Here is a 13032-nt window from a genome sequence, read left to right as displayed (position 1 = left end):
TTATATATAATAAAATAATCTATTATAATTATAATCTACTATTCAGTGAATTATTTAATCTATTTATTTACATTGTTGATTAATAATCATCACATTAGTTAGGAATCGATAATTAATCATAATATATAATTAAATATATTTGATAACATAAATTTATAAATATAACAAACATAATATAAATAAAAATAATAAAATAATATAAATTTAATTATATCAATGTTTAATTATATGTATTTAATTATTATTATCATAATATAAAAGTATTAGGTAGTAATAGACAGCTAGGTAGTGCAATGGATAGAGCAGGAGGCCTGAAATCTGGATGATCTGGATTCAAACCTGACCTTGGATACTTCCTAGCTGTATTACCCTGGGCAAGTCACTTAACCCCAATTGCCTAGCTTTTGCTCCTCTTCTTTCTTGGAATCAGTACATAGTATCGATTCTAAGACAAAAGATAATGTTTTAAAAATAAAGAAATAGATGCCTCTGTCCTGTATTTACAACATTCTAATCCTCTCCTATCCTAATCTATTATAGTAATCTGTGTACATGTTTCATTTCTTCTATAAAACTTCAAACTCCTTAAAGGCAGAAACTAGATCTTATTTTGCTTTATGAGGCAAATTATACTGTTCATAGTAGCTTCTTAACAAATGTATGCTGGATGAAATTAGTTAATTAAATTCTTATTTATTTTGCCTTATAGTGGAATTTATCAGTTTTTCTCTACATAGGATATGATTAAAGATTAGAATTTAGAGCTGGAAGGGAAATGAGTTAATATTTGTAAAAATCTTTGTAAACCATAAAGCATTTATATAAATGCTATTATTGTTATTGTTATTAACTATTACTATAAGTTTGGAACTTTTCTTCATGCCTGTCGAAACTTTGCTTCTCTCTGTTCAATCCTGCCAGGGCCCCGTCTTCTGCTAGTAGGAAAAATTAGCAATGGATGAATCAGACAAACTAATTCTTGCTATGGTGTTAGCTAGCAAACTGCCGTACAAGACAGTGAGTTCCCTCTCATAGGTATGCATGCTATAGAAGGGATTAGGGCAGTTTGGTGGTTTAGTGAGTAGTGTTCTGGGCCTGGAGTCAGGAAAACTGAGTTCAAATCCAGGCTCAGACATTTACTAGAGGTATGACCCTGGGCAAGTCACTTAACCCCATTTGTCTCAGTTTCTCATCCATAAAATGAGCTGGAGAAGAAAATGGCAAACCCTTCAGTATCTTTGCCAAGAAAACCCCGTAGGAAATCATGAAGATTAAGAAGGGAATAGATGATGTTGGGGCAGTCGGGAGAAGTTAGGCACACAAGCATATTGTTGGTGGAGCTGAAAGAATTGGTACAACTTTAGAAATCTATTTGAAGGTATGCAAATAAAATGACTAAAATGTCTTTATCCTTTGACCCAGAGATTCCATCTATTACTCTGATTATATCCCAGGGAGTTAACTGATATGAAGACAGTCCCAATATATAACAAAATATTCATAGTGATAGCAAAGTAATTCAGAAATGAAATAGATGTCCATCAGTTTGGAAATGGCTAAACAAATTGTTTAATGAACATCATGAATTATTACTGAGCTCTAAGAAATGACAATGGTGATAAACACAGGGAACCATGGAAAGATCTATATGGAATAAGCAGGGCCAAGAAATAAATATACACATTGACTACAACAATGGAAATGGAAAGAGCCACCACAAGAAAACACACAATAATTAATGCAAAAATGACAAAGAACAAGCGTGGCCTGAAAAAGACACGAGAAACTTCCATACCATCTCATTGGAAAAAGATATATTATCAGAATATTTTAATATATTGATTAGCTACAATTTTCTTCTTTTTTTTTGTCTTTAACAAAACTATTTTGTTAATACAAATACAAATACTAATATAGGGTGGCAATTTAGGAGGGGTAGGAGAGAAATAGGAGGGGGAAATTATGGCAATGTAAAGAAAAGATATCAATAAAAAGTCAGATTTGACACATGAAAGAACAACCTAGAATAATTTCATACGTCACAGGGAAACCAAAATATGGAGTCAATTTCATTATCTTTCTTTTGATCACCTGCCTTCATGTTACTGCCAAATGATACTAAGGAAGAACCTTCCGGCAAACATCTGGGTTCATTGAAGCACTGGTTTTAGAGTTGGAAAATAACTTGAGAGGGGTGTATAACCTCCTCATTTTTTAAAGAAGGAAACAAACTTTATATTATTGTTTGAAATGCTAAACCATTTGACAAGATTCAGTTTTGTCATCTTAAAACTAATCCCTGATCTTTGGACAATGCTATGAGTACTTTTGTACCTGTCAGTTTTCTTGATCCTTAAAATAATTCTGAGAGCAAAGAAAGGAAAGGAGACTTTTTATGGCCACTTGCCAGGAGGAAAATTAGAATGTGGGAGAGCTGATTTATGCTTCAGGTATGGACAAATAAATTAACTTCTTGGGTCCCTTCTAGTTCTAAGAATCTGTGACTTGCCCAAGGTCATGATGTGAGTTAGTGATTGGGCAGGGACTGATGCCCAAGTCATCCTATTTCCCAGTTCAATTTTCTTTCTCTTAAATGGCTGCTGTCTTACTATTGGCATCTTGAAAATGAAAGGAAATTCTACAGAGACCATGCGGAGGCAGAGAAAAGAATCCATGACATTGACAGGTGTGAATGAACACTACACATCAGATTCAGAGCAGCCTTTCTCGACGTGAGGCCAGAGGAAACTCTGGTCAGTTGTGATCCCTGATGACAATTTTTTTTTTCTCTTCACTTAAAATCCAGCAAGTCCTTGTTGGTGAGTGTTTGTGGTTAAAAGGTAGCTAAAGGAAGTTTGTGGGTCCAAGGCCAAGAAAGGAAAGGTCTATACACTTACTTGACTTTTCTTCTTTAATGTTGTATTCCAGCACATCAGAAAGAGATTCATTTACGGAAGGGAACTGGACCGAGAGGATCATATGCTTGAGATTACTTTCCCGCCGGACTAAGAAGATCTAGAACAGAAAGAAAGGATTATGTTCTCTGAGCTGTAAAATGAAGCTGCAGTATGGTGCCCAGAGGAATGATTTTCTTTTATTTTTAAGAGAAAAATGCTTCCAAATTGTCTTTAAATAGGGAAGGATGTAGTAGAGGATTGTAATGAGATACTATTGTGCCATTAGAAATGACGAACAGGATGATTTCAGAAAAACTCTGAGAGACTTGTATGAACTGATGCAAAGGGGAGTGAGCAGAACCAGGAGAACATTGTATTCAGGAACAGCAGTACTACACAATGATCCACCCTATGTGACTTAACTACTTTCAGCTATACAATGATCCAAGATGACTATGAAGGTCTCATGATGAAAAACACTTTCCACTAGCAGAGAAAGAACTGATGGTGTCTGAATGCAGATCAAAGCATACCATTTTCCACTTCATTTTCTTTATGAGTTTTTTTTTTGTATATGCAATATGTGTCTTCTTTGAAAACATGATGAATATGGAAATAATGTATTTCAGGATAGCATTTATATAACTTTATTTCATATTGCTTGTTGTCTGAGGAAGGAGGGAGGGAAGGGAAAGGAGAGAATTTGAATCATAAAATATCAGAAAACAAATATTAAAAATTGTTTCTATGTATATTCTGGAAAAATACAGTAAAATATTATTGGAGAAAAAACATAAAAGAAAAATGTTTCTAAATTGTCTTCAAATAAATAGGGAAGAGGAAGGATGTAGAGGGTATATAGATAGTCCATTAGGAGCAAAGATGTACTTTTTGATCCCACCTTGGTTACTAACTATCCTAGGATATTGGAACCTCTGGTTCTTCTGTCAAATGAAAGACTTGGGCTAGATTGGAGTTCTTAACCTAGGTGAACTTGATTTTTTATTAACTATTTCAATATTTTTGGTTTCCTTTGTAATAATTTCCTGAAGAGGAGTAAGTATGCATCCACCACGACATATCTAGAACACAAAAAATGTTCACACTGACATTAGGGGCTGTGCTGTACATAAGGACAGCTCATAAATTGTATATCTGTAAATAGATCTCCAGTACCAGAGGATATGTATATGAGTACAAATAACATGTAACATATGTAAATGTATAGAAAATCCATACATATCCATATATAACATAAGAATTAACTAATCCACTAATATAGATAGAAAGGAGAGAGTTAATATGCTAACCATTAACAGACAGGGACAGAGTAGTTTAGGGTGGGAAACGAAATGTTGTAACTAGAGAGGTAACATAGGGACAGAATGAATCAAATTTCAAATTTCAATTAATGCAAGTTAATATATATGTATACATATATACATATATATATATATATACATATAAATGTTAGGAATTGTTACATTGGAATTAGTATTACATAATGCATAGAATAGTTCAATTTTACTTAAGAGCTAAAGTTTATATTGATTGAAATAGGAATGATTTTATATTAAGAAATTGTTATATTGTAAAAACGTTATCAGCACATAATCCTAATCCTCCTCCTCACAACTCAGTCTTAGCATAAAATGGGAATTTAGGAGAACAAATAGATTAGGATAAGATTTGTTATCTTATCCTAATAAGGGGGGAGGTTAGATGGGAACAATAAGTAACATAGGTAGATTAGAATAGATATTGAAGGTAAGTAACTGGCGTGGGCTAGGGTGGCACCACTCGGACAACAGGAAATGGAGGATTTGTGACAGGAGGGCACTAAAGGAGGAATGCCTGGCTGAATCTTTCTCCTTGTCGGAGAAGGGGCCCCAGGAGACTGGAATCTTGAGGAGCAGAAGGTTCCTTCTGTTGAGCAGTTGGTCTCTCAGTTTTGAGAAGCTGAAGAGAGAGGGCTGGTTAAGACTTTTTCCTGAGGGTTACCCACCTTTTTCCTGCCAGGGACTGGAAATCCTTCCCCCCAACATTTCCTGATTGAAAAGACTACTGAAGAGGAACCCAAGAAAGACATTTTGAGTCTCTGTCAGACTTGACCTCAACTCCTGTTGCCCTGGGTCTGAACTGTGGCCAAGGGCTAAACCCAGGGGCAGCCAACCTGACTATCTCTCAGGGGACTCAGGTTGCCAAAACCTGAGTTCCCCCCAAACTTGAGGAGGGAGGGAAAAGGGGTTAGTTAGAGAAGGGACCCCCTTTTCTCCATTTTCCTTTCCCATTCTTTTCCTTGCCAGTCATTCCTTGGTATTATCCTAATTGAATTAATTGACATTAAAGTGGTTTTCCTTTCCTAAACTTGAATCAAGTGTGAGTGAACAGCTTCAAGGGGAGAGACATCTTCCTAAGAAGAAACATTTTTGTCTCTAGTAGTGGAGGAGGAGGAGAGGGACAAAAGCCAATCTATGAGAGCAGCCATAGCTGAGGAGGGAAGGCTGAAGAGGGAAACTAATCAAATCCCTTCTTCTCTCTCTCTGAGCCAACCTAAACATCAGCTGTCCCTCCTAGATCCTGTTTCTTTCTTTTACCACCTACAAACCTTCTCCATTACAAATCCTAAACATTTATTTTGTTCAATTAAAAATATTAGTCTGAGAAGGCATTCATACGGATTCAATATATAGACAAAGGGGTTGATTTCCTAAAAAAGGTTAAGAACCCTCAGATTAAATTGGTTTCCAAAGTCCCTTCTAGTTCTGGTATTCTGTCTATAATCTACTTTTTGCTTGCTATGGGTAATGGTAATAGAAAGGAAAAGTATCTATGACATTCAACAAATGATAAGGCAGTATATTTTTTAAAAATCTGTTTTAGTAAGAACTCTAAGACAGAAGGGCAAGGGCTCAGCAAGTGGAGTTAAATGACTTGCCCAGGGTCACATGAATCTAAAGTATCTGAGGGCAGATTAGAACCCAAGTCCTCCCACCTCTAGATCTGGCTTTCTATCCATTGAGTCACCTACTTACCCCAAGTATGTTTTAGTGGAATGATTGTTGGACTTGGCGTTAGGGGGTCCAGCTGTGTAACAATGGACAAGTTAACCAATCTCTCTTGATCTCAGTTTCTTCATCCATAAAGTAATAATAATAATACTTGTATTACCTAACTTTGAGCACCCAGGATCACTTGTGCACCATGTTGAGGTTGTTAGCTAATTTTGTTTAGATAAATTAATAGAGTTAATCATTATTCTTATTGTTTATATAATTAATATATTTATATATATAAATGTAAATAATATATTAATATAAATCAAATTTATTAATTGTACACCTCAACATGGTGCACAAGTGATCATGGGTGCTCAAAAGCTAAGCCAGAAGAACAAAATAATCTCGGAGGATGTCATAGTTCCCAATACACTATGGGTCACAGTAGAAATGGCATTTAAAAAAACCCAACTATGTAAAAATGGACAAGCTAACTAACCTTTCTTAATCTCAATTTCCTCATTCACAAAGTAAGGAAAATAATACTTGTACTACATACCTCATATTACTGTGGTAAGGAAAATATTATATAAATTTCAAAGTGCTTTATAAAGTTTAGTTGTTAGTATTAATAACAACCAAATCTATTAATTGCCTGCTTCATCATTGTGAAGAAGTGATTGTGCATGCTCAAAGGCTAAACCAGAGGAGCAAAAAAAACCTAGCAGGATCTACAAAGTTGGAGAGGCTTCAGACTTTGGTTTCCAAGGAACAGCCTGAATAAATTCAAAAAAGCTAAAACAACAAAAGGAATTTTTAAAATGCAAAAGATTTGTAAATATTTCTAAAGCAAAATTAATTTCCCCAACAGTACTAGTGTAGCAACCATTTGGATGTCATAGGTCCCAATGAGCCATTACAGGTCAAAGTAGAAATGGCATAAAAAAAACAAACAAACCCAAAACTAGCTCACTGTGAGGATCAAATGAGATCATATATGCATTTGCAAACTGTAAAGTTATTTTCTTACTAAATGCAAATTCCTCACCATGTCATTTAAAATCCTACATGATCTAGCCCCAACTTAGCAGACTTATTAACTCACTGTTCCCGCTTTCATGCCTTTCCCAGGCTATCCTAAAACCTGGAATACTCCCTTCTCACCTCTCCTTCCTAGAATCCTTTGCTTCCTAAGAGGTTCAGCTTAGGTACTACCCTCTTTAGGAAGCCTTTCCGGAATCCCTATTTTTTAGAATTCTTTCTCCTCAAACTGTTTTGTACTTTGCAAATGAGTAGTCGTTTTAGTCATGTCTGACTCTTCATGACCCCATTTGGGTTTTTTTCCTGCAAAGATTCTGGAATGGTTTGCTATGCCCTTCTCCGGTTCATTATACAGTTGAAGAAAGTGAGACAAATGAGGTTAAGTGACTTGCCCAGGGACACACAGCTAGTATATTTCTCAGGCTGGATTTAAATTCAGGTCTTCCTGACTCTAGGTCCAACATTTTATCCGCTGTCACACCTAGACACCCATTTTGTACTTGCTTATCTGTATATTGTCTTTCCCTTCTCACCTCCTGAAAGTTCCATGCCTGTAGTATGGGCCTTTAATTATCTTTTATTGAAGGAAAGAATGAAATCTTAGAACTGTAGAATCTTAAAATTAGAGAACCCTAGAACCTCACAGAATCTTCAGAATTCAAGAACCACAGATGCTTAGAATTTTTCTGATTGTCACTATCATTCCCCAGTTGGATTTCTGCCTTGGACCGGTGCGGGTCTTTCCGTTTATCTGGAAAGAACAGGCTCCATTTAGTCTTGTCTCTTTCTCCTAAAAGAGCCCAGCACAGTTGACTAGCCACGCTGACAATCTCACCCAACGCCTCCTCGTTAGCAATGGGTTTTACCTATCTCAGGAAGTCAGCTCTCCAGACCACAGCTCCTTAATCTCCCCCAGAGGTACAGAGAAATTGGATGGTTTGGTCCAAGGCACACAATGAATCAGCTCTGGCATCTACATCAGAACGAGGACCGAGTCCGTGTAAAGATTGGTCTCTAGCCCAGAGAAGATCACGATCTAGCAGAGAGATACTGGAAATCCACATTTAATTTAATTTAATAATTTAATTAATTAAATAAATTTAACCTTTCACCTTGGAATATTGATTCTAAGATCAATATAACCAACAATGATGGGTTCCAAGGCAGAAGAGTGGTCAGGGCTAGGCAATAGGGGTTGAGTGACTTGGCCAGGGTCACATGGCTAGTAAGTGTCTGAGGCTTGAATTTAGGAATCTGAATCTTCCTGATTTCAGGACCAAAACTACTTGTCACACTAGTAAGAATGAGGTATGGTCTCTCCTCGTGTTCTTTCTGTCATACCAATAACACCTCTTCTTTTTTCAACCTATAATCTTCCTCTTGGCCATTTGGGGGTTCATTTGCACCCTTTATGAAATAGGGTCTGAGCAAAAAGGAAGAAAAAAGGTCAATTCAAAAAACAAGCTTAAGAAATTACCTGATGCAAATGATATTTCTAAGTTCTCTTCTGACTCCGAGTTATAGGATTTATTTATGTCTGCCCAATAACAATATCACTGCCTACCTATCCATGTTGAAGCACGGAGGTGGTGCAGTGAATGGAGTGCAAAGTCTGGAGGCAGGAAGACTCTTTGGTAAGTTCAAATCTGGTCTGAGACACTTCCTCATCGTAGGTTCCTGGGCAAGTCATTGAACTGTGTTTGCCTGAGTTTCCTCATTTGTAAAATGAGCTTGAAAAGGAAATAGCAAAGTACTCCAGTGTCTCTGCCGAGAAAACCCCAAATAGGGTCGTGAAGTGTCAGAAACAACTAAAAGACAAGTGAACAACAACCCAGCCATGTTCAAGGCACCAGTCCAAACTTGAAGGCCTTCAGATGAGGTGGTGGAGAGAAGATTGGCATTTCTGCACAGTAGACACTCAAAACTGTTTGTTGGAAATGATGAAATTAAGTAATAGTGAGGGGGGGGCAGCTGGGTGGCTCAGTGGATGGAGAGCCAGGCCTAGAGACGGGAGGTTCTAGATTCAAATCTGACCTCAGCCACTTCCTAACTGTGTGATCCTGGGCAAGTCACTTGACCCCCATTGCCTAGCCCTTACCACTCTTCTACCTTGGAACCAACACACAGTAGTGATTCCAAAACGGAAGGCAAGGGCTTAAAAAAAAAGGAATAGTGAGCAGACAAGGATAGAATTCAGCTGAGAGTCAAAATATGCCCTGTAATCCTGTAGGATTTCAAATGAGAGCCAGAGGTCAATGAAGGCTGGAATGTTTAGGGAAGACTTCTGAGAGGAAGGGAGATTTTAATTGGGTCTTGCAGGATTAAGTAGAATTGGGATAGGTGGGAGAGCTAGATGGGCAGCAAGAAGAGATAAAGAGAGGCAGAGGTAGGGATGAACATTAGACTATTTTTGTTGTTTGTAAAGAGTTTGCGGCAAAAAATTGGGAGCAAGATAGAAAACTGACATGGAGGAAACCAAGGACTCTAAGGTTTCCAGCAGGGATTATTTCCCTTGTTTTTCACCCAACCCTCTTTCCTAAGGACAGTTCAAAGTGGCCTCTACCTGGAGGATGCCTTACTATTGGGTGAGCTAGACATGTTTCCTTTGAAGAAATAAGGAGAAAAACAAAGCTGAGAGAATATGACTGGTAAAAATCATATATTTTAGTTAGCAAACAAGTGCCTTTTCTTTCTTATAAAGGGAGGAGGAAGAAATCTCTTCATTAGGAGTGAGACACATCAAAAAGAAAAGATAGGAGGAACAAGTCTTCAGGAGATTTCTCAACCATGTGAGTTGATTTCATATGAGCTTAATCAATTGCTTTTGGTTATTAAGAATGGAGAAAAGATATTCATAGGCAAATTTCAGTTCCCAGAATGATTATGGAAAGAACAAGAGGGAATCTTTATTTTTAGAGGGGGAGAAGTACTGGAACTAGAGTCAGGAATATCTGCATTCAAATATGACCTCAGATATGGCCTTCCACATGATCTTGGCCAAGTCACTGCCTGACTTTCTTTATCAGTAAAATGAAGGTTATAATAGCACCTCCCAGGGCTGCCGTGATGATCATATGAGATTATACTTATAAAATACTTAGCACAATGCCTGTCATAGCATTGTTGTTTAGTTATGTCTGACTCTTCATGATTCTACGGACAGTATAGCCCATCAATACTGTCCATGGAGTTCATTCTCTCTCTCTCTCTCTCTCTTTCATTCTTTCTTTTGTTCTCTTTCTTCCTTTCTCTTTGTTTCTCTCTCCTCTTTCTTCTTTTCTTCCTTCCTTTCTTTCTCTTTCTTTTTCTTTCCTTCTCTCTCTCTCCTCTTTCTTCTTTCCTTCCTTTCTCTTTCTTTCTTTCTTTCTTTCTTTCTTTCTTTCTTTCTTTCTTTCTTTCTTTCTTTCTTTCTTTCTTTCTTTCTTTCTTTCTTTCTTTCTTTCTTTCTCTTTCTTCCTTTCTCTTTGTTTCTCCCTCTTTTTCTTTCTTTCTTCCTACTCTTAATTATTATTATTACTACTAGTAGTAGTAATGATAGTAACAGTGGGCAATGAAGATAGAGAAGGATCCTTAGCTCTGTCAGGTCAGATCACCCCCCTACTTACCTGACATGAGTAAGTGCTAATATACCAAGACATTCAATCTCTCTTCTAAAATGAACTGGTTCTTCTGTTTTCATAATAAAGTAAATAGGAGCCTTTGTGTGTTCTATTCCATCTGTCATTTATTTATTAATTGTGCACAGCATAGTGTGGCCGAAAAGCCCTAGCCTGGGAGTCAGGACATTTGGATTCTAGTCATAGCTCTGTGGTTCATTAGTGTGTGCCTTGAGGGATTGATCAACCATGTATTTATTTAGCCCCTACTGTGTGTTGGGAACCATGCTAGGGGATGAGGATACAAAGACAAAGACAAAGTACTCTAGTGTGTGCTTCAGAAAGCTTCCATTCTATCAGGGAAATGACCTAAAGCAACATACAAGGAAAAGATAAAGTGATTTCAGGGAACACTTGTAGCTAGTGCCAATTAGAAAAGGTGTCAAAATGGAGCTGGCAAGGGTCACGATTGCAGCAAATGGAGCACCCAGCTTGGAGTTGGGATGACCTGGGGTCAATTTTGGCCTCACACTTACTAGCTGAGTGACCCTGGACAAGTCATTTAACCCTAATTACCTTGCCCTTGCCTCTCTTTTATCTTGGAATTGATACTAAGGCTGATTATTGGGTGAGCCCTGAGATGAATTCTTTTTATTCCTTTGGTCCTGCATTTATGAAAAAAGGGAGGCAAAGTCATAAATTTAGAGATCATCCCATTAGATTATAAACTCCTTGATGACAGGAACTGTCTTTTGCCTCTTTTTGAAGCCCTTCTCTTAGCACAGTATAAATGTTGATGATTGATTGGTCACTTTATCTTTTCATTTCACAGAGGAGGAAACTGAGGCTTCAACCCATGGAACAGTGGTCCAGATGATAGGAAGCTGGAGTTTATTAAGTAGAGGACAACATGATTAGACCTGAGCTTCAAGAAAATCACTTTTCTGGCTGAATGAAGGATGGGCTCCAGAGAATTCAAGATGAACAAAGACACTACTTACCTCTTGACAAAGAGGTTATTTAAAATGCAGCACAAGATATACATTTTTGGACATGGAAAATGTGAAAATTTGTTGTTTTGCCCATGCATATTTGTTATAAGAGTTTTCTTACTCTTTTTAAAATAGGGATGAGCAGTGGCAAGACACGGGGAGAAAACAAATGCTCGTTAACTGAAAATAAAAGAATTACTAATTCCTAGGGGACTTGGGGGGGGGGTTGTTTTTTGTTTGTATTTTTCTCATTTTTCAGGTATTTCTTGATCATTGAACTCTGATAATATATCTACTTCATGTGTATGCCTGTGTATTTATCCATGAATTATTTGATATTAAAAAGGGGTCTTGTATCAGGGGAAAAACCCCTCAAACTAAACTTTCTCACTATTCACAATATTTTTTCTTGACTCTTGAAAAGAAAGGAATTTTACTGTCTGTTTTTAATCCGCCTAATATTAAATACAACCTGACACTATCAAATTGGAACCCTACTTGTCATTGCATTTTTACAACCAGTTCAACTTACTGCAAGTTATCATGTGTATAATTATTATGTAGGACATAATTTGTCTTCAGGATCAAAATCAACTTTCTATTTTTTAGGTTTCATTTAAAAACTGTTTTTTGTTGTTTTTTTTAAACCCTTACCTTCCGTCTTGGTGTCAATACTGCTATAGGTTCCAAGGCAGAAGAGTGGTTAGGGCTAGGCAATGGGGGTTAAGTGACTTGCCCAGGGTCACACAGCTGGGAAATGTCTGAGGCCAGATTTGAACCCAGGACCTCCAATCTCTAGGCCTGGCTCTCAATCCACTGAGCTACCCAGCTACCCCCAGTTCCATGGAATCTTAAAGGGAGCAGTTGGGGGGATACCCAGCTGCCGGAACTTCTTCCTTCTCTGACTGTAGGAAAGAGAAGGTGGAAGAAAATCTCTCTTTGGTCATTGATTATCTATATGACTGAGTGCTGAAAAGACTTTTTGGGTTAACTCAGTAGAAACCTGTCAGCCTTTCCTGTCACCATTTCCCCTTAGGGAAAGATAACGTTATTTCCTGGATTAGAAACATCTCGAACTCTTCAATCAAGAGGGAGAATTTAAAATTACAGGGAGACCCATCTTCATCTCACCCCTCCCCTCTCCCAAACTCCTCTACCTAAAGGAATAAAACCTCTTAGTTCAAGATTTGATCCTGGGATTTAGTTCTTAGGGGAAGTCTTTAAGTTTACCGTTCTGAGAAGAGCACGGCAAGACCTTTGAGAAGGGAACAGGAAGAAAGGTAAAGGGAGGGACTCAACATCCGGTCTCCCCCTCGCTTATTTCCTGGTGTCAAGGCTCCAACACTTCCTTACTACCATAATTCTCCTAAGAGTGGTATCTATTACAATTGACAGTGATTTCGAAGGCTCTTGGTGGCTATAGAATTATATGTTCTAACCTTCTATATAGTCTTAGGTTCATTCCAAGGCTTGCATTTTATGTTCTATATGTTTTAGCATCCCACGT

The 13032-nt window shown here is 37.4% G+C and overlaps 1 protein-coding gene and 1 long non-coding RNA gene across 3 annotated transcripts in view; one reads left to right on the top strand and one right to left on the bottom strand.

Annotated features, from left to right (window-relative positions):
• Nucleotides 1–13032, bottom strand: part of RIN3 (Ras and Rab interactor 3) — a 169938-nt gene that overhangs the window by 100980 nt on the left and 55926 nt on the right. The window contains exon 3 of the mRNA XM_056810458.1: nucleotides 2898–3015. Coding sequence (XP_056666436.1) covers nucleotides 2898–3015 — 118 coding nt within the window. The remainder of the gene's footprint in view (nucleotides 1–2897; nucleotides 3016–13032) is intronic.
• LOC107650575 (uncharacterized) lies at nucleotides 7635–12012 on the top strand. Of its 2 annotated transcripts, none has more exons than XR_001626100.2 (3): nucleotides 7635–7855; nucleotides 9639–9726; nucleotides 11366–12012. It is a non-coding gene; the product is annotated as an uncharacterized LOC107650575 (long non-coding RNA). The 2 variants fall into 2 exon arrangements; XR_008914927.1 differs by lacking the exon at nucleotides 7635–7855 and adding an exon at nucleotides 9071–9522.

This window comes from Monodelphis domestica, chromosome 1 (assembly GCF_027887165.1).
Source record: "Monodelphis domestica isolate mMonDom1 chromosome 1, mMonDom1.pri, whole genome shotgun sequence".
Lineage (NCBI taxonomy): Eukaryota > Metazoa > Chordata > Mammalia > Didelphimorphia > Didelphidae > Monodelphis > Monodelphis domestica.
The sequence above is the reverse complement of the archived record's forward strand: the minus strand, read 5'-3'. Positions and strand labels throughout refer to the sequence as shown.